The sequence below is a fragment of the Monoraphidium neglectum genome (assembly GCF_000611645.1).
Source record: "Monoraphidium neglectum strain SAG 48.87 unplaced genomic scaffold scaffold00652, whole genome shotgun sequence".
Lineage (NCBI taxonomy): Eukaryota > Viridiplantae > Chlorophyta > Chlorophyceae > Sphaeropleales > Selenastraceae > Monoraphidium > Monoraphidium neglectum.
In genome coordinates, this window is record NW_014012976.1 from 1 (window position 1) to 22,176 (window position 22,176).

At 63.2% G+C, this 22,176-nt stretch overlaps 8 protein-coding genes across 8 annotated transcripts; 3 read left to right on the forward strand and 5 right to left on the reverse strand.

Annotated features, from left to right (window-relative positions):
- Positions 1-189: 189 nt before the first annotated feature.
- On the reverse strand, positions 190-1,526 carry MNEG_4620 (hypothetical protein; the record flags this gene model as incomplete). The annotated part of the gene is made up of 4 exons (XM_014046897.1): positions 190-243; positions 740-811; positions 1,008-1,292; positions 1,437-1,526. The coding sequence occupies 4 exons, from the start codon at positions 1,524-1,526 to the stop codon at positions 190-192; spliced, it is 501 nt and encodes a 166-aa protein (XP_013902351.1).
- A 762-nt stretch (positions 1,527-2,288) lies between these two features.
- MNEG_4621 (hypothetical protein) lies at positions 2,289-5,542 on the reverse strand (the record flags this gene model as incomplete). The annotated part of the gene is made up of 8 exons (XM_014046898.1): positions 2,289-2,499; positions 2,697-2,797; positions 3,029-3,409; positions 3,628-3,781; positions 4,034-4,427; positions 4,688-4,814; positions 5,070-5,371; positions 5,503-5,542. The coding sequence occupies 8 exons, from the start codon at positions 5,540-5,542 to the stop codon at positions 2,289-2,291; spliced, it is 1,710 nt and encodes a 569-aa protein (XP_013902352.1).
- A 679-nt stretch (positions 5,543-6,221) lies between these two features.
- On the reverse strand, positions 6,222-11,968 carry MNEG_4622 (glutamyl-tRNA synthetase; the record flags this gene model as incomplete). The annotated part of the gene is made up of 14 exons (XM_014046899.1): positions 6,222-6,368; positions 6,626-6,805; positions 7,063-7,122; positions 7,419-7,622; positions 7,895-8,017; positions 8,270-8,506; positions 8,791-8,927; positions 9,355-9,497; positions 9,720-9,817; positions 10,081-10,160; positions 10,584-10,675; positions 11,370-11,482; positions 11,688-11,789; positions 11,891-11,968. The coding sequence occupies 14 exons, from the start codon at positions 11,966-11,968 to the stop codon at positions 6,222-6,224; spliced, it is 1,794 nt and encodes a 597-aa protein (XP_013902353.1).
- Positions 11,969-12,571: 603 nt separating this feature from the next.
- Positions 12,572-13,423, forward strand: MNEG_4623 (hypothetical protein; the record flags this gene model as incomplete). Its single annotated transcript, XM_014046900.1, has 2 exons — positions 12,572-12,727; positions 12,914-13,423. 2 exons carry the CDS (start codon positions 12,572-12,574, stop codon positions 13,421-13,423), a joined length of 666 nt encoding a protein of 221 aa, XP_013902354.1.
- Positions 13,424-14,191: 768 nt separating this feature from the next.
- MNEG_4624 (hypothetical protein) lies at positions 14,192-14,633 on the forward strand (the record flags this gene model as incomplete). Its single annotated transcript, XM_014046901.1, has 2 exons — positions 14,192-14,312; positions 14,503-14,633. The coding sequence occupies 2 exons, from the start codon at positions 14,192-14,194 to the stop codon at positions 14,631-14,633; spliced, it is 252 nt and encodes an 83-aa protein (XP_013902355.1).
- A 499-nt stretch (positions 14,634-15,132) lies between these two features.
- On the reverse strand, positions 15,133-16,239 carry MNEG_4625 (major facilitator transporter; the record flags this gene model as incomplete). The annotated part of the gene is made up of 4 exons (XM_014046902.1): positions 15,133-15,338; positions 15,550-15,599; positions 15,831-15,956; positions 16,190-16,239. The coding sequence occupies 4 exons, from the start codon at positions 16,237-16,239 to the stop codon at positions 15,133-15,135; spliced, it is 432 nt and encodes a 143-aa protein (XP_013902356.1).
- Positions 16,240-17,864: 1,625 nt separating this feature from the next.
- On the reverse strand, positions 17,865-18,110 carry MNEG_4626 (hypothetical protein; the record flags this gene model as incomplete). The annotated part of the gene is made up of 1 exon (XM_014046903.1): positions 17,865-18,110. One exon carries the CDS (start codon positions 18,108-18,110, stop codon positions 17,865-17,867), a length of 246 nt encoding a protein of 81 aa, XP_013902357.1.
- Positions 18,111-20,220: 2,110 nt separating this feature from the next.
- Positions 20,221-22,166, forward strand: MNEG_4627 (hypothetical protein; the record flags this gene model as incomplete). The annotated part of the gene is made up of 6 exons (XM_014046904.1): positions 20,221-20,350; positions 20,475-20,572; positions 20,764-21,033; positions 21,302-21,467; positions 21,658-21,839; positions 22,152-22,166. The coding sequence occupies 6 exons, from the start codon at positions 20,221-20,223 to the stop codon at positions 22,164-22,166; spliced, it is 861 nt and encodes a 286-aa protein (XP_013902358.1).
- Between the last annotated feature and the right edge of the window lie 10 nt (positions 22,167-22,176).

The following is a 22,176-nucleotide window of genomic DNA, read 5'->3' on the forward strand; positions in this document are numbered from 1 at the left end:
GGTAGCTGCCTGTTCGGTGTGCTGCGCAGGAGGTGGGGTCAAGGGTGTGGGGTGGATGCGAGGCGTACGGTTGGGGAAGGGCCACTGGAGAGTTTGGTTGGCGCACTCCCCCCCCCCCACGTACACACTCTCTGCTGTTGTCCCGCGTGACTGTACTGTTGTCCCGAATGACTCTGCTTTTGCCCCGCATCAACACCACGCACCAAGGATCTCCAGCAGCTCGATCACAAAGGTGAAGCGGATCTAGGGGGCCACATGGAGGGGAAGGGGGGCGTCATGGCGGTGAGATCGACACAGTGGCGAGGTGGTGTGTGTGTGTGTGTGTGAGAGAGAGAGAGAGAGAGAGAGAGAGAGAGAGAGAGAGAGAGGGAGAGGGAGAGAGAGAGAGGAGGGGCACACAAAGTAAACGAGATAGTTGTGGCCGAGGGACCGACGGGTCGGAACCACTGTAGTTTTGTGTATTGATGGATACGGGATGAACGCTTCACCGACATAAGCGCGTGCTCTCTGAACCCCTGCAAGGGTGTTGGCTGAAGCACTGCTGACTCTGACGGGTCGCAAGCGTGCTCCTGCTGCCGTTTTCAATCCTCCTGCTGGTCCTGCACACGACCGCCGCTGCGCCGGGGCCTGGAGATCCCACGATCGATGCAGCCTGCCACGACCCGCCACCCAGAACCGCCCACAACCGCCAACCACCACTGCCCGCCAACCACCACCACCCAGGGAGCCCCTGGCCCACCATGGAACGGTTCCAGGCAGGAATTTGCTCAGAGATGGAGTGGTACATGAAGGGGCAGAACGGCGGGAAGTTCTGCGGGCGCACGGCGAGATGCAACAAGGAGGATAGAGGAAGGTTGAGGTGCGAGGGGTCGGCTTGGCCTAGTGCGAGCAAAAGGAGTGCAGAGCGAGGCCGCTGCCCTGCAAGGATGCAGCTGCCAGGAGTCTCTGCAGGTGAATCCTCCATGGCCTCGTGAAACGCAGCTGAAGCAGAGCTACAACTCCCCCACCGTCAGCGGAGACCGGGCACCGCCCGCCCAAGCGCTCACACTGGGCTTCGAGTTCTCGGCAATCTGCGCAAGCGCCGCCTCCCGCCGCGCCAGCTCAGCCTCTCGCCGCGCGAGCTCCGCCTCCCGCTGCGCCAGGTTCCCGCCGCCCGCGCCGCCGCCCCCGCCGCCGCCGCCCGGCGCGATGTTGAAGGCCGCCGCGAGCGCGTTGGGCTTGGGGGACGCCGCCGGGGCGGGCGCAGCGGTGCCGACGCCGCCGCCCCAGGCGCCGAACGCATTTTGTTGGCGCTGCGATCAGCCAGGATGGCAAAAGGTGTTCAATAATCCATGTTGGTTGGCTGCCAAACAGCTTGTTGATCAAAGCAAAAACAGCTAGCCATGCCTCCATCACAAACACAGCGCAGAAAGAAGCAGGCTGTTCCGCGTGCGCACCGGGGCCTCCTCCGCAGGCGCGGGTGGCGCTGTCGCAGATCCCCCTTGTGCAAAGGGGTTGACCGAGTAACCCCAGCCGCCAGTCGCCATGGCTGTCGCAGGGGCAAGGGCGTGCGCGGGTGCAGTTGGCGCACGCCTGCAGGACCAGGTACTGCACCGAGGCAGTCGCCCTGGCGGTTTGGGCTGCTGCGTGGCCTTCCCTGGCTATGCATGTAAGCAGCAGCGTGAGCTGTCGTTTGAAAGATCAAACCAGACCTGCAAAGTGGGCCAGGTTCCTGCGTGCGGTCTTTCACACCGCCCAGATCCCCGTCGAGCAACTAGGAGCGCTGACAACCTGACACAGGCAATTCATCATCCGTCTCTCAAGCCCCACCTGCTCGCGGCTCCCTGTTTGCTACTTCTCAAGGTGCTGCCCGGTGCCTGTTGCAACCTGCAAGACCGTCAGGGAACCGGGATGATTGCTGCCGGGGTTGCTGCACAAAAGAAACAACTACAGCGAGGAGCAGGGAAATAGCTGATAAAGGACTCAAGCCGCGCCCCGACAGTGTGCAGCTCAGCTCTTGTCTCACCCAGCAGGCCTGCGCAGCCGGGCACCCCCCAGCACCCCCGTGCAGGTGGGCAGCTTCATACAGGCACAGGTTGCCTGGGGTGGTGCAGGGGCTGATTTCATTGAAATAGGGCGTCAAATGACTTGCCCCACCATGTGCATGTGAAGAGTCCAGCAGAGCCAAGCTGTACTGCCAATGGCCGACTACGGCGTTTGTTGTTGCAATGACTGTGGCATCATGGCAGTGTTTCAGGACCCCCAAATGGTCGCCGCGCACATGAGCCACGCATATGAGAGGCTGTCGATTACAATTTCAGAGCACGATAGACCCAGCCCAGCAGCCGGCGCAGCTGCACCGGCACCGGCGAAGACACAGCCGCAGCAGACGACGCCTCCAGCGCCGGGGAGGCCCCGGCCTCGTCGCTGCGGGCCACCCTCTGCGCCAGGTCAGCCACCGCGGCCTCCGCGGCCCAGTGCCACCCCGTATCCTCCACGGCATCCGCGCCGGCCGCCAGCCTGCGGCACGCAGGGAAGGGCGTTGCAGCAGGCTGAGCAACCGCCGCCCCCCCCCCCTGTGTGCGCTCATCATCAGCTTCAGTCAGTGCCCTTCTCAGGCCCCTGAGCAGCCAAGACGCCCACACGGCCTTGCTGGAGCCCACACCAGCATTGCAGAGGGGTAAGAAAGGCGCCGGTGGCTGCGTTCAGCCCCTCACCTGTGCTGAAATATGTTGTAGACCTCTGCAATGAACGCCTCCTCCCTCGGCAAGCGCCTCTCGCCGCGCGGGTCGAACGTGTGGGCAGTGTGGATGAACATCTGAGAGGTGGGAAGGCAGAAGAGGGGCGGCGGGGCGCCGACCGGCGTTTGACGGAGAGCGGCGCGGAAATGGCTGGCTGCGGACAGGACAGCGGCACGCCGGCTTCGACCGCCATACTGACATGGCAGATGTTGTAGCAACACAACGCCTGCGGTTGGCTGTACTGTACTGTCCCAGCCGCAGGCGTGAAGTGAACGAGCTCAAATCCCTCATGACTGAATTGAGCACACCTGGTCGACCACGTTTGGATCCACCAGTGCCTTGACCTGGCCGAGGGGGTTTGTCTTGGCCTGGCTCGGACCCGCCCGCAGCGAGTAGCCGTCCAGAAGCTGCAGCATCCCTTTGGCCGCGCCCGCCGCCGCCGCCACCGCCCGCGAGCCTGTCACGCCCGTACCCGCCTTGGCCGCCCCTCGCCACGCCGCCGACTCATTGGCGCCCGCATTGAGCTGCTTGTCAAACACAAAATGCGACGTCAGGTACAGCACTGGGTGGTGGTGCCGCGCGAGTAACTGCTGCAGGGAGGTTTTTGGGGGCAGCGCCACAAACTCGTCGTAGTCAGTGAACAGCAGGCGGACGTCCTCTCCCCAGTGAGTCAGCACGGCGTGGGTGTACTGGATGCATTGATAGGCGTACAAGAATCTGATGGGCCCAGGTGGGAGGGAGACGAGGGGTGGGTGACACCTGAGCAAAGCAGAGCTTCGTGCATGTGGCTTGGGTGAAGTTCCTAACTTGTGATTTGCAGGTCGTATATCCTCACTGTCTTGCCCCGGGGGAGGTGCGTCGGCGACCGTCGCGGCAGACAGCACCACATGCACAGATTTCCAGCCACCCGCGACCTTCGCGCCTGTTCATCCCCCGCGCACTTGCGGTAGTGCGCCAGCGAGTTGATGGTGATGAAGCCGACGCGCCCCTCCCGCGCCAGCCGCCGCAGCTCCGTGTTGCGCAGCATTGTGGTGGCCTGCGCCTTAGTCACGTAAACCTCCCTTTGGGGGGGCACGGGGCGGGGGTCGGCGGGTTGAGGGTGCCTCTGCAGGGTTGGCAGTTGGTGAGGGTTACATATGCAGACACCAGGACGCAATCCTGCCTGGCTGTGTGACGGGTAGACGCTGGGCAGAATCCGAGATGATGTTACGCGTGCGTATCACACATGCAGTCCAAATCGCGGCGCCCACCCCCCTTATAAATGGCAAGCGCGCGCGCGCGCGCGTGTCGCTACGCGAGCGAATCGTGCCCACCAGCGGGACACGCCAATCTGTGAGTGGTATGCCATGCTGGCTGCTATGATGGCCGCGACGAATGACATGTCCTGGTTGTACAGGTTCTTGCTCACTATGATGACGGGCGGGCCCTTCGGCTGGGCCTCTTTGCTGCCCTTCTCCTCCTCCTGCTGCTGCTGCTCATCTTCCTCCTCCTCCTGCTGCTGCTGCTGCTGCTGCTGCTGCTGCTGCTGCTGCTGCTGATGCTGATGCTGCTGATGCTGCGCCGCCTGCTCTGGTCGCTGGCGCCGCCGCCGTTGATGGCGGGCCCTGCTGTCGCCGGGTGTGGCGGTGCAATCACCGAGGGACAGCAGGGTGTACTGCGGCCAGCCCTCTAGGGATATGGTGATGTCATTGCCAACGCTGAAGTTGCCTGCAGTTGGGATGTGATAAGCGGATGCGAATCATAGGATGCGATAAGCGAGCCGGGGACGGCGTCAGGCTGGTAAGACTTGGGGAGCAAACACGGGATATCATGCAGCGGGCGCCAGCCACATGACCTGTAACTCTGGCGGGTGCTGGCGGATTGAATCGCAGTGTGGATTTGCAGGTGACCGTTTCTGGGGCATCCAAAGCCGATCTGTACCACTTTTGGGGTGCCTGCCAGGCACCCCAAAAATGGCAGGACCCCACCTGGGATCCCCAGCCTCAGACTAGCAGGCACATTTGCTGGCACAAAGGGCGGCGTGTATAGAAAAGGCAGGCGCTTGCCGCTCGGCAGCGCTGCAGTCACGTTAGGCGAGAACTCTGTGTGGAATCCCTGCTCGGCAGTGCGACGACAGGATTGGGGTCACGCAGTTGCGTGCGCTGGATTTGTGTTGTTCCAAACAATAAAACGCACAGCATGGCGCGGCGCGGGGTCGTGTGGGGTGTGTGTGTGTATGGGGGGGAGCAGGGTAAGGGTGGGCTTTGACAAGCAGCTCGTGCATGGTGCATGCCTGCCTTCGCGCTGCCAAGACGCGCGTTCGGATACCATTGCGTGTGCACACTGCACCATGCTCGAATGCTGGCCAACCTGCAGCAGCGGCGCCGCCGGACTGTTGATGTGCTGCGTGTTCCGCGGCTCCACAAAAAGGAACCCCCTGATCTCCAGATCTGTGATCTGCCCTTGATCCAGATCAGCTGATCTGCACATGCACCGCAGCCACAGGTGCAGCAGCGCCGCACGGACAAGCGGCACATTGCTGCTGGCCCACGCCTGGGGCTCGCCCACAAAGGCGGCGTGGTGGACGCCGGCGCCGACGAAGGGGCGCATGAGGCGAGCGCGCGCGGGGCGCGGCGGATGCTGCAGCATCAGCATCGGCATGTCGACACTACCTGAAATGACGGGGTGAGCATTGTGCAATTTGCTGCAGGTGTGGAACTGGATTGTGCTGCCCTTGAGTGGCCCCAATGCGCGCACATGCACTTGCAGCACGAGTCGTGACATCGGGAGCGTTGCGCCTCACCACTAGTGCCGGCAGGAGCAAATCCGGAAGCTGCGATCATCAGGTACACAAATAAAGATTTCAACAAAGCCAGCTTGTCCCTAGGCGCGTGGGACTCCATCCCAATTCAACTCACGCGATCCAACAGTTGGCGATCACGCCTCATGCTGTGTGATTGGAACACGTATGCGTGAAAAACGCGGGTTTTGCGTGGCAGACTCGACGAAACACAAAATACGGTTCGTGACGGCGCGTAGCGTCCTCCGCTGACGGGGATGACCCTGCCGTTCCCCGCCGGACACCCCCACACCAGGCAATTTGTCCTGGCCCACAGGTCCTGCTGTCATGCGTTGCCGCCTCTGCCTACTCCCTCTTATCATGCCCTGATGCCCTGTGGCTTGACGCCGCCACTACCACCGCTGCCACCCAGCCTCAGTGTTTCCCCCCAAGGCAGTGCCCCAAAGCAACAGTGTCACAGCCTGCCTATGCCACCTGGAGCCACTGCTGCTGTCATACGCCCGGCGTCCCCGCACGCTGCACGGCTGCTCGCCAAGGCATCATGCAGGCAGTCTGAAGCCGTTACAAATTCTGTGGAAATAGCGGTCCAACCCTCAGAAAGGTAAAAAAGCGCCGCCCAAAAAGGGCAGCAAGCTCACAAACTGGGCTCGTTTCACAAACCGCGAACGAGCCCGTGCCCGTCGCCGCAGCCCAGCAGCGGGCGTGCGGCGCAACGAAAGCGCTCACGCCTGCTGCTTGCCGACCCACTCGCGCAGCTGCTCAACGCGCTGCGCCAGGGGCACCAAGCTGCTGCTCTCCGCCACGTCGCCGTCGCCCGCCAGGGCGAGGGCAGGCAGCAGGTCGCCCACGTCCGGCCCCTGCATGCGGCCCTGCATTCGGGGGGTTGTAAATCGGGGGTTTCCATTGTTAGGCGTCGTCGACCGCGATTGCAAGCATTGAGCGTCGTCACAAGCCGGGGCAGGGGCCGACACAAGGGAGGGGAGGCTGTTCTGGTCGACAGACACGGCGCATTCGGGGCTAGCAGCCTGCAGCTGGGCTGCGGCATGACGCCGACCGGCCCGCTTAGCACACCATGCATGTTCTCCAACCCTCAGCCCCGCACCGCAGCGGGCAAAAAGATGCTCACCGTGAACGCGACGCGCATGGGCATGAACAGCCGCTTGCCCTTGCGCTTCTGCGCCTTGCCCACTGAGTTGACCCACTTCTTGTAGCCGTCGTGGCCCGCGGCCACAGCGGCCGCCAGCTCGCCGCTGTCGGAGGCGGCCACAACCGCCTGCGCCACCTCAGCAAAGTTGTCCTCCAGGAACTGGGTGTTTGACAAGCATGTTTGGCGGGGCGTCACGCAGGTGTGTTTTGAAGCATGTGCGCAGTCACAAGCACCGACATCCGGAAACCGAGAGAGCGGGCGGGTAGGGGCCGGTGCATGCAACTGGCTGGGCGCCCTGCCGCGTATCCTGCCGCAGCTGCTGCCGAATCCGGCGCCGACCGCCCGTCTAGATGCAGCCGACAGGACTCCAAAAGAACCTGCAGGCTGGTTGGTGGACGCGAGTATAGAAAACCCACCGGCTTGAACTCCTCAGAGGCGACGGTCTCAGCCAGAGGGTAGGACAGCAGCGGCCGCGCCTGCAGCGCTCGAGGGGAGGAGGGCCCCGAAAGAATGGTTGGCGGCGATCACGAGACAAAGGTGCATGCATGCGGGGCAAGCAGGGCATGCTCGGCCCCCACACCTTGTGTGTCGCCTGGCTGCGAAACCCGTTCTTTGAGCGGAGCCCAGCAGGGCGGGAACTACTGGTAACCGCGCAGCCCCATCAGACAATCAATCGCCGCCCGCACGCACACAACAAAAGTACACAACACATGCAAACACACACACACACACACACATACCTACACACTCGCGAGCACACGCACACACTCACCTGAGCGGCGCAGTCCGTCAGCAGCTCCACGCTGCCCTTCACCAGCCCAGCCAGGGCCTTTGCGAACGCGCTGTCCGGTGACGTCACCACGCCGTCAGCGACCAGCGCGGCCCCGATGCGGCCCAGCAGCTCCTCCTCGGGCAGAGCGCGCAGGTGCTGGCCGTTCATCCAGGACAGCTTGACCCGGTCAAACACGGCGGGCGACTGCGCAGGAGGCGTGCAACAAGCAGGATCCATTAGTTGTAGGAAGCCGCGGGGGCCCGGAGTGGCTTCGACGAACCAGAAACGGCACCCCCTACGCTTGCTGTTGCCGGCAGGGCGCCAGGGATGCTTGCCGCGACAAGCTGCGAGCGCCCGGCGAGCACGTTCGAACCCAAGCGCCCCGCCCGGCTCAGGCTCGGCCCCCTTGATCAGCCCCAGGCTGCAATCAAACCATGACCATGAACCCTGGGTCCCAACCGCCCCAAACCGCCGACCTTGGTGATGCGCTCGAGGGCAAAGGCGGTCTGCAGCTCGTCCACGCTGTATATCTCCTTTTCGGTGCCGTCGTTCCAGCCCAGTAGCGACAGGTAATTGACCATCGCGGGGGCCAGGAAGCCCTGCAGATGGGGCCAGTCGGGGCATTTGAGGGCGGTTGTGGGCGGGTGTAATTTTGCTCATGTGGTAGTACAATGGCCTTGCATCGCGCGCGTGTCGGACACGTGCGGAGGTTGAGCGCAGCAGCGGGGGATTGCCGTGCTTGGTTTCGGCGACGGAGGAGGCGCGAGTGGCTGAAGACTGCAGGGGGCGGCCCCGCCACCCAAAAAGGGGCAGCGACGATGATAGCCAGGTGCCTGAAGATGCTCAGCAACCCCTGAACGCAGCCCTGCGACGCCGCCCTGCCGCAGGCAAGGGGCTGCCGCAGGCAGCCGACGCAACCCGGCGCCCCCATTCCCCGTGCCGCGCAGCGCCGCACGCGCCTGCTGCTTAAACTCGCCGACGCTGGTGGCGCCGTGGCGCTTGGAGAGCTTGCTCTTGTCGGGCGCGAGGATGAGGCTCATGTGGCCAAAGGCAGGGGGCGTGAAGTTCAGGGCCTGGTAGATCAGGACCTGGAAATTGCGAGGGGAGGGCAGTGGTGAGTGAGTGCTCCAGCTCGTAACTATAAGGGCTCGCAAGTGGCTGGGAGGGAGTTTTGAGGCGGGGTCGATGGGTCAAGTGGGGGGCAAATGTGGTGTAGGGGTCGGCTGGCCCAAGAGCAGGCAGCTTCTGCAAGCCAACTGACGCATCGAAGCGGCAGCCGGGCTCCAGCCTGACCACTTGCACTGAGAGCCCCACCACCCCCGCCGCCGCAGTGGCCTCAGCAGGCAAACAACCCCGGCCGCGCGACAGGCACCTGGCGCAGCGTGTTGGGCAGGTGCTCCTCGGCGCGCAGCACGTGGGTGATGCCCATGAGCGCGTCGTCGATGGCGACGCAGAAGTTGTAGACCGGCAGGCCGTTGGAGCGGAGGATGACGAAATCACCCAGCGTGTCTGCGCAAGTGTGCGTGTGTATTCAGAGTGAGTGTGTGTTGGCGCGTGCGTGGGCGCGGGGCTGAGCTGGCCGCAGGGCATGTCTCAGGTAGCGGGCACGGCTGGTGCTCGGGGGGCGCTGGAGCTTGTGATGGCGAGCGCCTCCCCAACGCCGCGCCTGCTCCAGAGCTGGCATATGGCGGCCCTTCGCGCCAGCCCGCGGCAAAAGGAGGCGCTGTCCACCGCTGTTCTCGCGCCGGGAAAATCGTCATCCCTCACGCTTCATGCCCCTTGCGACTACAACGTGGATTCAATACCACAACCAAGCCCCTTTCTGCAAATCAGGGAGCCTGTGCTTCCGGATCATCAAGATGGAACCGCGTCTTCCCCAGTCTCGGCCACTTCCGTTGCGCCTGCATGTGTGTGCCCCCATTCCGCCCCCGCCCACCCGTGTTCCACGTGACGCGGCCGCGCACGATGTCGTCGATGAAGATCTCCTTGCCCGGCGGCACCCTGAAGCGGTAGCAGCAGGTCGCCCCTGAGGCCAGCATAGCATCAACCTCCTCCTTGCTGGCGCTGGACCACTTGCCCCTGTGAAAACAAGGTGTAAGAGAAGCATGGATATTGGGGCTAAATTGAGGAGCTAAAAATCAAGCACACGGTCTGACTACTCGCGGCAATCTGACTACTGGCGCACAGCAGCGCACTGCACGCACACCCTGCACGCACACCCTGCACGCACGCACGCACGCGACGAACTCCCACACACTCGCCATCATACACACACAATTGCATGCATGCGCCAATCCCCACCTGTAGATGGGCGGCAGCTTCTTCTCCTCCGCCTCCTTCTTCATCGCCTCAAGCTCCTCATCAGTGCAGAAGCAGGGGTACGCCACGCCCTTGGCAACCTGTGGCACCGGGTGAGCAGCAGACACATGTTTGATCACATCAATCCGCACACGCCGATGCCATGCTGCTTTTGCGCCAAAGCCCAGGGCATAATCTCAAGGGCTCATTCATTACTGGGCCGCCAGGACTCCGTTCGTCGTCGCTGCCCGGCAGATTGAGGCCGTCTGCTGGGGCTGGTGCAGCGCAACCGCGTGGCCAGCCTTTCCCTAACTCGCTGCCGGCAGCGGTGTGACCCGCGAGTAACCCCATTGGTGACACCCACCAGCTGGTCAACGTACTCCTTGTAGATCTGGGCGCGCTCAGACTGGCGGTACGGCCCGTTGTCACCGCCGACGTCCGGCCCTTGGAGGGAAGACGAGGAGGCGCGCGTGTCATGCCTCATGCGCAATCGGCCCACAGCGACTTTTTGTCTTCTCCAACATCGGCTGGGCGGCGTCATGACCGGGCACACCAGGCCTGCCAGCTGGCTGGCCCCCACCCAGCCCAAAATCGCTCGGCCCTTCCCAGCTGGGCAGCAGCGCCGTTTCGGCATTGCGTTGAGCAGAGTTGCCGCCACCAGACAGCCCTGCAATGACCCTGCCCTCCTTCCTCTTTTCTGCCCTGAAGCCTCCCCCAGCCCAAAATGCCCAGCAATCCATCCAATGTCCCGCAACCTTCCTCCACCCACCCCTATCTCTCCTTTGCAAACCCAGCCCAGCCGAGCCATGCACCCTGCAGTCCGACCGCCCCCATCGCTCCCCAGTCCAGTCCAGTCCGGAACCTCACCCTCGTCCCAGTCCAGCCCCAGCCACCGCAGGTCCTCCTTCATCGCCTCCTCGCTCTCACGCGTGCTGCGCGCGGTGTCGGTGTCCTCCACCCTGACACAGTGCGCGGATAGGATGCCGCCGTCAAAGTGAAGGATGCATGGATCAGGCAGGATGGATGGCGTGTGTTGCTGTGGGAGTGGGATAATCAAGACCGCCGTCTCATGTGGAGCCGTGTGTCTGCTGAGTAGGGTGCGGCATGTGCGTCAACAGCTGCTTCCAGTCAGGTTAATCGGCTGGTGCTGCAACAGCCGCGGAAGTGCAATGAGCAGCCTCAAGAAGCAGCCGCAGCCGCGCGGGGTCTGATGCTGGCAGCCTGCCTCAAGAGGAAATGGGACGCCCAATGCTGGGCTGGGACACCGCCGCTGGGTGGCGGAACCGGTGATTCAGCTGCCACATATGCTGATAGAGGAGCGACGGGGCCGGTCCAACAGCTGTCCTAGCCTCTGGGCCTGCTGCTAGCACGAGGCCCCTCATATCGCATGAGCTGGCAGCAGTTGCGATATGCCCGGCGCTAACGACCATATTGCCCCGCCACACACCGATGACGTCCAGTGCCAGTGAGCTCCCATCATACCCACCATCAAGCCGGCTGACACCGGCCGACACCGGAGCCGTGCCGGCGCCTCGCCGACTCAACAACAACCTCAAACCTTAACCCAAAAAGCACCCGCCCACAAAAAGCGACCCGCTTGCTCCCGCTGCACGACAGTAACAGCTGCCATGCTTCTGCAGCCGCCAGTCGCACCTGAGCACGAACTTGCCGCCGACCTTGCGCGCATACAGCCAGTTGAACAGCGCGGTGCGCGCGCCGCCGACGTGGAGGTTGCCGGTGGGGGACGGCGCAAACCTGACCTTGATCTGGGGGCGCCGGGGTCGGCGGCAGGGAGCGGGGTACTCAGTCAGGCAATTCTGAGGTATATACTGGAGGCGGGGTGGATGCAGACGGGAACAGCATGCAAGGCGCGCGGCACCTCCACACATGCCGCTGTGACAAACCGCTTTCGACGCATGCTGCCAGCATGTGCCCAATGGCTGTGCAGGGTTGATGGGATTGTGTGCATACCTTATCTCCGGTGGCAACTGCAGGGGCGGGCGCCTCCGCGACCTGAGTGGCGGCGGCGGTCACCCGTGCAGCGCGCCTGCTGCCACTGCTGGCCTTGCTCGCCTGTGGCGAGCGGAAGCAAGGCGGAACACATCAGCATGGCGCACTGAGACGAATTCAATGACATCATCTTCTCCTATTGCGCCATTATAAATTGACTTTACCTGCCGCAGCTGCAAGATGCAGACCTTCGCCTGCATCCCGCTCCTCTGGAGCAGCCGCTGACCCTGAAGCAATGCCATTGTTGCAGATTATATGCTGCTTAGTTTATCAAGATCCAATTGAGTACGCTGGATCGCCACTCGAAAGCGATCCGAATTTGCCCACACCACTTCGCGAGAAGCAGATGGATTGCTGGCCTAGGAGCTCTCCACGCAATCTTCACGCATGACGGTCGTCTAGATGCAGCCGCATCGTGGAGCGATCTCACGGCCGGAAGTCCAAGATATTGCCTGGTGACCCAAAGCAAGGGAGTCTGCGAAAGCAAGGATACGTCCAATATCCACTTTATTTCGAAAATACCCGCTCGTCAGACACCCGGTCCCACGTGCTTGTGCTGCTCGCGTCCTGCAGTGCACATCAGTGCCCTTGCCGGCCCCTCTATGCACCGTCGTACTCGTATGTTGCGCAGGATGGTCGATCATACCGAATGCTTGTGGCGGAATCGCTCTTCTGTCTTCATTGTCTCCAGTTGCTTTCTTTCCGGCGCTCGGCCTCCGTAACACACCATGCGGTCGCTCCTGCATTCCGCGACCGGCGGCCTAGCCGCCGCCACTTTTGCGCCCAACAGCGACCACCCGCACGACGACCACGACCATCATGACGGCCACGGCCTCCCATTGAGCATGGCGCTCCGCGTGGGGGCCATCTTCGCAATCCTCGCCGCCGGCCTCCTCGGCGGCCTGCCCCCCATCCTGCTGCGCCAGTTCAGGGCCTCCGACGCCGCGCCCGCGCGCCTGGCGCGCGCCTTCGGCGGCGGCGTCATCCTGTCGCTCGCCTTGGTGCGCCGCCCTCCGCGTTGAACCCCCTCCTTTGACACCCGGTGGTAGCTCGAATCGCTTGCTCACAGCCCCCGCCCAAAACTGCCCGCTCGGCGCCCCTCCCTCTGGACCGACGACGCTCCACACATGCACACAAACCCGACCTGACTGCTCCTTCGACTCCGCACGCGCCGACCACCGCCGCAGATCCACGTGCTCCCAGAGGCCTCCGAGTCACTGGAGGTCCTCACCCCATTCCCCCTCGGCGCCGTCCTGGCCATAGCCGGCATCCTCACCCTCCTTGCCATCGATTACTCAGTCACGTCCCTGCTCGCGCCCGAGCCCTTCAAGAGCCAGCTGCGTGCCGCTGTCCGGCTCTCGCGCGCGCCGCCACCTGCTGCAATCACCGAAAAAGCGGCAGCGCTCGACAGCGAAGCGGCCGCGCCCGCCGACGCTGGCGGCGAGGGGGCGGCGGCAAATGCCGAGGACGGCTGCCGCGGCTGCGCCGCCGCGACCGCGACGGCGGCGGGCGTGGTGGGGCACGCGGCGCCGCTGCTGCACAGCCACCACCACTCGGCTGGCCACCCGATCGCGACGCTGCGCCAGCTCGTCGCCTGCTATACCCTCGAGGCGGGCTGCGTCTTCCACAGTGTGATCATCGGAATTGGAATAGGCACCATGGTGGGCTCCAGGCTACAGGGTTTCCTTGGCGGCTGAGACTCTCATGTCTACTTATGCTTGACATGTGCCCCAGGCACTGCCTTGGACTGCAAGAAGCAAATGATAGCTCCTTTGCCACAGCTCGTCTTTGCCAAGAATGGAGCCCGCCTTGCCTATATGAGTGATGGCAGCCACTGACTGAGGCCGCTGCGTTGCACACAGGTGGACAACACGGCCGCCCTTCCGCCTCTGATCATCGCGATGGTGTTCCACCAGGTGGGCGCCGCAATCAACAACGGCTTGCCCTGCCGCCGTTGTTGGCCGCGCACAGAGGTGCAGGTCGCGCCTTGGTTTGTGGACGCGCAGCTCAGAGCGTCACAATTCTGTGTACTGTGGCCCCCTGTGCCCATGAATACTACTGCCCCCTCCCCCACACTCGGCCTGCCTGCCTTCCCCGTCCGCTCCGCTCGCGCACAGGCCCTGGAAGCTGTCGCTTTGGGTGCGGTCCTGGCAGCTGCCCTAATCCCGATGGCCAAGAAAATCCTGATGGTGAGCCGGGCCCTGGTGCTTGTTTGCTGTTTCTACACAGCAACAAGCACGTCCCTGCGCCGATCTTGGGAGGCTGCGCTGCCGGCAGCCCAGCTGCTGCGGGGGTGGTTTGCGCGCTTGAATTCCTTCATGACGGCACGCAGCAAAACAATCCTGCACTCATCGCCCCGCCCTGGCCCTGATACATGACGACCTCTGACAAACCCCCCACAAACCTTGCCCCAAAACCCAACCCACAAACCTCGCAAATCTTAGTTGGTCGTCTACAGCCTCACGATGCCCATTGGCATCGCAATCGGCATCGCAGTCGCCGCCTCGTATGATCCGTCATCACCCGTGGCGGCCGGCGTCCAAGGCGCCCTCTCCGCCTTCTCCGCAGGCCTGCTGCTGCACATAGGTGAGTTCAACGCGCAGTTGCCGCTGTCAGGTGGCGGTAACGGATGCCTTTCCCGGCTTGTTTTGGGCCCTCACCTTGCAGCATCCCTGCGGTCGTTTTGGCTGACCCGTGCCTAGCAAGACCTTTGAAACCACTGACAATGACCCGCCTACCCAAGCTTGCCGCACGACCGCACCACTATTCCGCGCAGGTATGTTCCAGCTCATCGGGGAGGAGGCCAGCAGGCACGACTTGCTGGTCAGGCCGCAGCTGGCCGCCGCGCTGGCCGCCGCGCTGGTCCTGGGCGTGGCCGGCATGGCGGTAATCGCGCTGTGGGGATGATGCGGCGTGCGCTGATGACCACACATTCTCAAGGCATGCGCATGCCGTTGAGGAGCCATTGTGTCATGTGCACACCGCGCTGCTCCACGTGGATGCCGAGCGAGACATGCGCAGCAGACGGGTGCGGCCAAAGTCGGCCACCAAAAACGCTGCAAGGAGTCAAGTGAAGACCAAAGCGACGCCTGCTGTGTTGGCCACTGGGGCGATGGCGGGATAATAAATGTGCTGCAGAGTTATGGCGGGACCTTGGCCATTCTTTGTTTTGATCGCTGCACTTGAGTTGGGTTGACATATTACGCAGGCTCTGCAACCGATAGGGGTGATGTGTATATTGCAGTGCTGATATTCCCGTGCCAACCTGTAATTCTTTTACATATTCTTGTAATCTGTCCTGCAAAATTGTTTGTGCAGATCACAAGGATCTGCATAAGCAGATCACGACTACGCGCGTAAGTCAGTGGTTGCTGCACTTTCCAGGGCAGGTGGCATAAACAGTGGCTCAAGCGTCCACCTTCAAGTGGCGGGCGGTCAGCAGCAGCAACCCATCATACGTCAGCTTCAGGCCCCCACACAGGTAGAACGCCCACGCCCACTGGCCGCCGCCCGCGAGGGCGCCTGTGACCAAGGGCCCGAAGCTGCACGCGATGCTGCGGGCGACGTTTACTGCGCCCATCAGCGCGGTGCGCTCGTCAGGGCGCACCATGCCTGCGTTTCACGGAGTCGCGTTGAGGCGTTGAGGGTTGAAAGGGGCTCTAACAGAAAAATCGCACCCACCCCGATGGATGCCCACCGGCCAGCTCTGCTGAGCAGCTGGGAGAGGCATTTCGCATTGCAGCAGGCGGTTGACACGCCAGCGGCCACGCGTCAGTTGCAAGTTGTCTTGCTGCAGACAGCAGACCCGATAGTGTCACCGTACCTGCAATGAGTGTCTGTCTCGGCGCCACATCCATCTGAGAGATTGAAAACCTGTGTTGCACGAGATGGGTGGCGGTTGGTGGTGGATGAACACACAGCGGTGCAACAATACAACCGTACTTACAATGCTTGCGCCAGGCTCTTTCCAACACATACAACTGTGCCCAAGCACATGCGGTGTACATTGCAAGCTCAGCAATTCAGAAAATGCCGGCTCCCCTTGCCAGTCTGCTTGCTGCTGGCAGCCAGGCAAGGGCACCAGGCCCCCACCAATGCTCGCACCTGGCAAAGAGCATGGCCATCGCCGACCACTGGTTTGGCATGACGGGGACTAGCGCCGTGAAGATGTTGCTTGGCGCGTGGGTGAACACCATCGTGTTGACCAGGCCGATGGCGGAGGCCAGGCGCCTGCGTGCAAAGGAGACAGTCGAGGGGCCAATGACTATTGCTGAGGAGCAGGCGTTTGGGAAGGTCTGTGGGCACCGCATGAGCATGCGGGTTGCATGCAACGCTCACTTGCATATAAAAGCACGAGTCAAACGTCACATGCACATCTTGCGGCCATGTATGTGCATACGCCCTTGGCCACTTGTGTGTTTGTAACACATCGCGCTTGAACCCGCACGCCGTGCGCTGCTCACGCTGAGAAGAGGGATGAGATGCCCGCGATGACGTTGCAGCCCAGGAGCATGTTGCCCAAAAAAACTGTCGATACACCAGGGTAGGTGATGCTGAAATAGTAGGCAACCAAGGTGCCTGGTGAGGGGGTGCGCGGGGCAAGCGTTTTCACGTCAGGCGCACCAGCTGGTCGGGAATTCAACGAGGAGGTTGCAGGTGCTGGAGCGACTGCCGTGCCCTTGTTCACGCTGCGCTGTTTGACCGGTTGACCGATGCGTCTGGCTGTGGGTCTGCAATGCCGCAGAGGCTGGAGAGCACATGCAAGCCAACACTGCCGATAGCCTGGGGCAGTGGCGGGCGCAAGACGGTCGCCAAAGACGGGTGCAAGACGGCGCGGCCCGGCCGGCCCCGCGCGGCCGCCTCACCGGTGACCAGGGAGCCCGCGAAAGCGTCCAGGGAGAAGAGGACGCCCAGCCGTAAGAGCACGCCCCGCGAGTGCACCCGGGGCGCTGCCGCCGCGACGCCCCCGCCCTCGCCGCCGCCGCTGCCTTCCTGCGGCGCCGCATCTGACGCCAGATCGCTGCTGTCCTCTGCATCTTCCACCTGCACAAGCAGCGGCCGCCTCTCCTCCGCCTCTTCGCTGTCGCCGCCGTCTTCCCCAGACCCCCGCGACGCCTCGCCGCCGCCGCGAGCACCGCTGCCTTGCTCCGCCGCCTCCCTGCCGCAGAGGAGGAAGCCAGCGGCGATCGCGGTCAGGGCTGCGGCGACCGCCGCCGCCTGGAGGAACACCGCGCGGCACCCATCGGCGAGGGAGAGGCCCCGCTGGTTTTGGAGCCAGTCAACAAGGAAGCCGGCCTCTGCAGCACCGAGAGCGGTTGCGAGATAACCGACCAGGTTGTACCTGCCCGTGGGGGGTTATTGACATGGGAGTCGTCAGCATCCTGAGAGGCAGTAGGCTGGAGCAACATGTTGCAGTGTGGCTGCCAGGTGGCACAGGCTCCACAATCAGACGACACGGCGCAGTATTCACAGCAACCTTGCAGACGAATATGGGCGTTGCAAGGCGGCGTTTTGCTGGTGGGGGGACAGCTGGTTTGCGTGTTGCCGTCGCTGTGTGCTGCCACGACACCGCACCAACTGAAGGCCATGACCAGTCCAGAGGGCGGCAGCAGCTGTGCCAGCATGGACTGCTCCAGCGCCTGGGAAAGGCAGGAGGGCATTTGAATGCTGCTGCATCGAGGTTGTGGCTGAGACCCGGCGCAGGTGCTGCTGCCTCGTTTTTCTACTACACGACAACCTCCCCCTGCCCGGCAGTGGAGCTGCAAGCAAAGTTGATTTATATTCCGGACAGCAGCAGGATTACTCACCATGAAAGGGCCGACCTCGTTCCCGCTTGGGGACAGCACCCCGACAGTCGCCGCAGCGGTCAGCAGCCAGAACGACCCGGCGCAAAGCGGGCTGGCAAACACCAGTGCCGAGCCAGCCAGCAGTATGCATCCAAGGAGCTGCGTGTTCCACTTGCCGAGCCGCTCGGCCACTCCTACAAGGGTGGACGGCCGATCGCTGGGTGGTGCTGCACTGTGCTTTCCACCACATGGTGGCGACCAGCCCTACCGACATTGGCTGCTGCTTTCGCCGTCACTGGCCCCTCCATCGACCCCAAGCAGGAGTTGCGGCGCCGTCATAACGAGCTTTGGTTTACATGTGGTGCGAGATTTGATACCAACAGTACTTGCCTGTCAGCAGCAGGGACAGCGCCGCGTCTCCGACCAGCGTGAGCGACAGCAGCAGCCCAATGCGGTCGTCCGACAGGCCGACGGCATGCAGGTAGACCGCGAGTATCACGCCGGTGGATCCGAACGCCCACATGCGCAGCACGCGCATGAGGAACAAGAGCCGGACCTCCCACAGGGCGTTCCGAGCCAGCGTGTGTGGAGCACTCATTGCTGCTGCTTTGGCTGCAGGTGCACCGGCGGACGGCGTTGATCTAAGCGGTGCACATGAGCTCTAGCAGGCGGCCCAAACACGTGATCAAATCAATCATTGACATCATGTACCAGCGCCTGCATTTGAAGTCACCCAAGACACAGGTGTCACCCGCCCGAGTCGCGTCCTGGAAGAATTTGCTCATTTCGCAGGATCCAATGCCAGGTAAGGAATGGAGTTCTCATAGAATTTGATAGTGATTCACTGCGGCCCCAGCCCCCTGTGACTGGTGCTGCTGGTGGTGCACACAAACGCTGTTTCGTCTGGCATGAACTTTCTCATTGACGAGTGCACTCGTAAACAAGCTGTACATGTGCTTGCATGTGCTTAAATCCTGCTCACATGTACTGAAGAGGTGAAAGCACGATGCGCCCTGCACTCGGACAGCAAGTGTCGCCCTCTGCAGGGCAAGCTCGTGCGGCCACAGCCCGACCCCCACCCACAAGCATCAAGGGGGACATTGCCTGCAAATATTTCATCAAAGCGTGCGTATTCAAAAAGGCATCTACAAATTTGCCTCCAAGCATGTAGTTGTCAAGAGACATCACTAAAGTCGCATGCATGCAGTGAGGAGCACGGCGTGTCCCTGTGGTGACTGGAGGAGCCCACCACTGTAGACACCCATGCGGCAAATGTGGCATGCAGCGGTGTGCACAAAGCAAGTGGGGTATTCCTGCCCGCCCGCATCCCTTCCACCGTCATCGCTCCACAAGCACGGCCTTGACGTCCTCACATTTCGCGCGGGGTGACTCATTGCATGTTCTGTGCCGTGGCTGGCTTCGTCACCACCTGGACAATTGCATGCGTGGCGACAAGCAAGTTGGGTTCCGTCGAATTCCCGACAGCCACCGCTTTGTTGGTAACCACACAGGCTCCCTTTTGAGGGCATGCAAAGTGCACACCATGCATAGGACTGAAAGGAAGCAACACAGCAAGCAACCAGCAAGCGGATGGTAGCTATGGCTCAAGTGATTGGAATCAACACTGGATGTCAACGGCGCGCGCGCTGGTACGGTGTCGCTTGTGCGAAAAGAGACGCTGTTGGCGGCGGGCGCGACGACGATCGAGCCTGCCTGCCCAGCCAGTGTCGTCGCACCTGCGCGGAGCCCCCCGCCGCCCCAACAGCCGCGCGCGCCTCCCAGAATCTCCTCGCGAGCAGCGGGTCGATCCGCTCCACCTGTGGCCCGCGCGGGAAGGGCTGTGCTCGGGGCGAACCGCCTTGTCAACTTGCACCGAGATATTTATCTAATCATGAGCCCTGGCGGGCGGTGAGCCCCATCCGGAGAAGACAGCCTATCTCCGTGTCCCCCAGGTCTGCCACAATACACGAGCCCGGATGCAGCGCATTCACCTGCAGGAGCCTCGCCTTTTCCTCGTCCGTCCGCCTGGCCGAGGCGGCGGCGCGGCGGGCCTGCGTGCGCAGCATGTGCTCCTCTGCTGGCGACACGTCCGGCAAGCCTTCTCTCTCACCCACAAAGCCAAGAATCGTTCTGTAGGCGTACAATCCTGCCCCTATCGGATTCGCAATCCTGCGCTGGGCGTCGATATCCTGCCGGAACTGCTCCCGTTCGGTGATCTGCCCCGGCGTGTCAGACACCATGTTGTCAACCTTTGAAGATATAATGTATGAATATACTACACGACATGGTACAGTACCATATTGTACATACACTCTGACGCCGATCAATCGCGGGCTGGCCAGCATTCGGAACGCCCCCTGCCGGACACGAGCATCAACGTACGGCCCTCGTCACCACATGCGTGCTACAATAGAGTTTATCTATACGGTGCGACACAGCGCGTCGGGCTCTCGGCGCGCCTGGGTCCTGGCGATAACACCCACCCGGTGTCACTTGAAATCGAAATTGCGTCCCTGCCATGATCCTGGCAATGCTCGCTGGAGTCTCGCGCCGATTAAGAGCCAGGATATCTTCTGTAAAGCTCACAATAGGCACATTGCGATAGTGTGATCTGGCGGGAACACTCGAACACTGCCTTGCCGTCAATGACGCCGCTGGATCCGCGGCAATGGATATGAGTTGAACCCTAGCTATATTGAGAGAGCACGATGGCTGAGTGGATTGCAAACACTGCGGAAGAGAATGTCTCCAGCGCGTTCCAGGTGCTCAGGGAGCTCCCTGCGAGGCCCACGGAGAGGACCAGCAAGCTTCATACCGAGCTGGAGGACGCTGCTAGACGTGAGCCACAGCCGCTGCACGCGGTGCCATGTTGCTGCTCACTTTACTGCGCTTGGCACCCTGCTGCATGCCAAGCTCTGCTGGACCACGGTGCGCTCCTGCCCGTGCTTGTGACTGACCACAGGGCACGACCAGAGTGCTTTCGATGGGGATGAAGATACGCAGCGGCTACGGTTGGCGGCGTACGAGGCCGCGTGGGCGCAGAACCAAGAGGCCCTCTCGGTGGGGCCGCAGCACAGCCTTTGCTGGGGCGCTCATGCCATCAAGGGGCCGAACGCGCTGCCAGTGTGCATGTGTGGGGCCCCCAGCGGCTCTGCGAACAACACGCTGCCGTTCACGCACTCGCACACGGCGCCCTGAACTCCGGTCAACACCTCATTACGCCCATCCGACCCCTTCTGCTCCCATCACAGGCCGTGAAGCTGCGCCTGGTGACCCCCGTGTTCGAGCAAATCCACCGCCACGCCGCCGCCACCTGGCGGCCCGGCGGCGGCGCCGACCCCGCCTCGGCCGGCACGGGCGGCGGCGGCAGCGGCAGCGGCAGCGGCGGCAGCGGCGTCGCGCCGCCGGCAGCGGGGACAGGGAGCAGTGATGCGGAGGTGCCTGTGGTGCTGCTGTCCGTTGGCGCCAGCGCGGACCACGCGCACACGTGCCCCGACCTGGCGCACTACCTGCGGCAGCGGGTGCGCGGCGCGCGCCTCGCTGGCATACTCTGCAGCTGCTGCCCGTGCTGCACGTGCCTGGCGCCCCTGCGGCCTTTCATGCGCAGCTCGCGCCGCGCCCTCCTGGTCAATGTCCCCGTGTGGCAATGCCCCCTTCTGGCAATGTCCTTTCTGAACCTGCAAAGCAATTCAGCAGCCCCGCAATAATCTCCGCCCACCCGTCGCACTCCTGCGGCCCGCCTAATTACCGCCTGCCGCATGCACGCCCTATCGCGCGCCCCACGCACAGGGCCACCCCGTGGCGCTGGCAAACGCCCGCGACCTGTCGAACGGCAGCCCGGCGCCGCTGCTGCACGCGGCACTCCGCCAGTTCCTCGGCGCGCCCACGCCCGCGGACGACGTGGCGGCGCTCGTGGCGTGGTGGGCGGACGAGATTGCGGAGCGCTGCGGCGCAGGTGAGCGGCAGGGCGAGAGGCGCTCACAGAGTGCTTGCAGACACGTGGGGACAGGCGGGCCGAGTCTGCGACATCTCTGTATGTTGCTCGGCGGTTGCGCAATGCCCGGCCTGCTGAGGCGCTCGAACAACAGTCGTCCTCACGCCGGCTGTTGCATCACGCCGCTCCCGCATCGCGCCTATCGCGGCAGCCCCCACCAAGCGCAAGAAGCCCGCTCTTGCGGCGGAGGCACGCCGGCTCCGGCCGCGCAAGGAGGCCGGCGGGGCCCGCGCCGGTGCAGCCGCGCCGCTGGCGGCGCCGGTGCTGGTGGTGAGCGACGGGGAGCGGTGCGACGTGCCGGCGCTGCAGCAGCTGATCAAGGAGTTGAGCGAGGTGAGGGGGCTTTTGCGTTTGTCCCTGATCTGTCAGGGCGATGCGCCGAGCATCACTCCTCTTGCGGGATCCTTGGGGCTGCTGCTGGGGCGAGGCCGCGCATGGTGGGGCTGCACAGCCGCGGCCGCCTGCCGGGGCCGGCCGCAAAGCTGCCGGAGAGGGCGCGTGCGGGGCTGGGGGCGCTCGCGGCTGTCCGAGATCCAAGGGGACCCGGGGGGTCGGGGAGGACGCAGCGGCGCGAGGGGCGGCGCGGCCCGGGCCACTGGAAAAAATAGACGGCTCGCGCTGCCCTTCTGCGCAGCAACGCCCTAGAGGTTCTCTCGATAATCGCCATCCC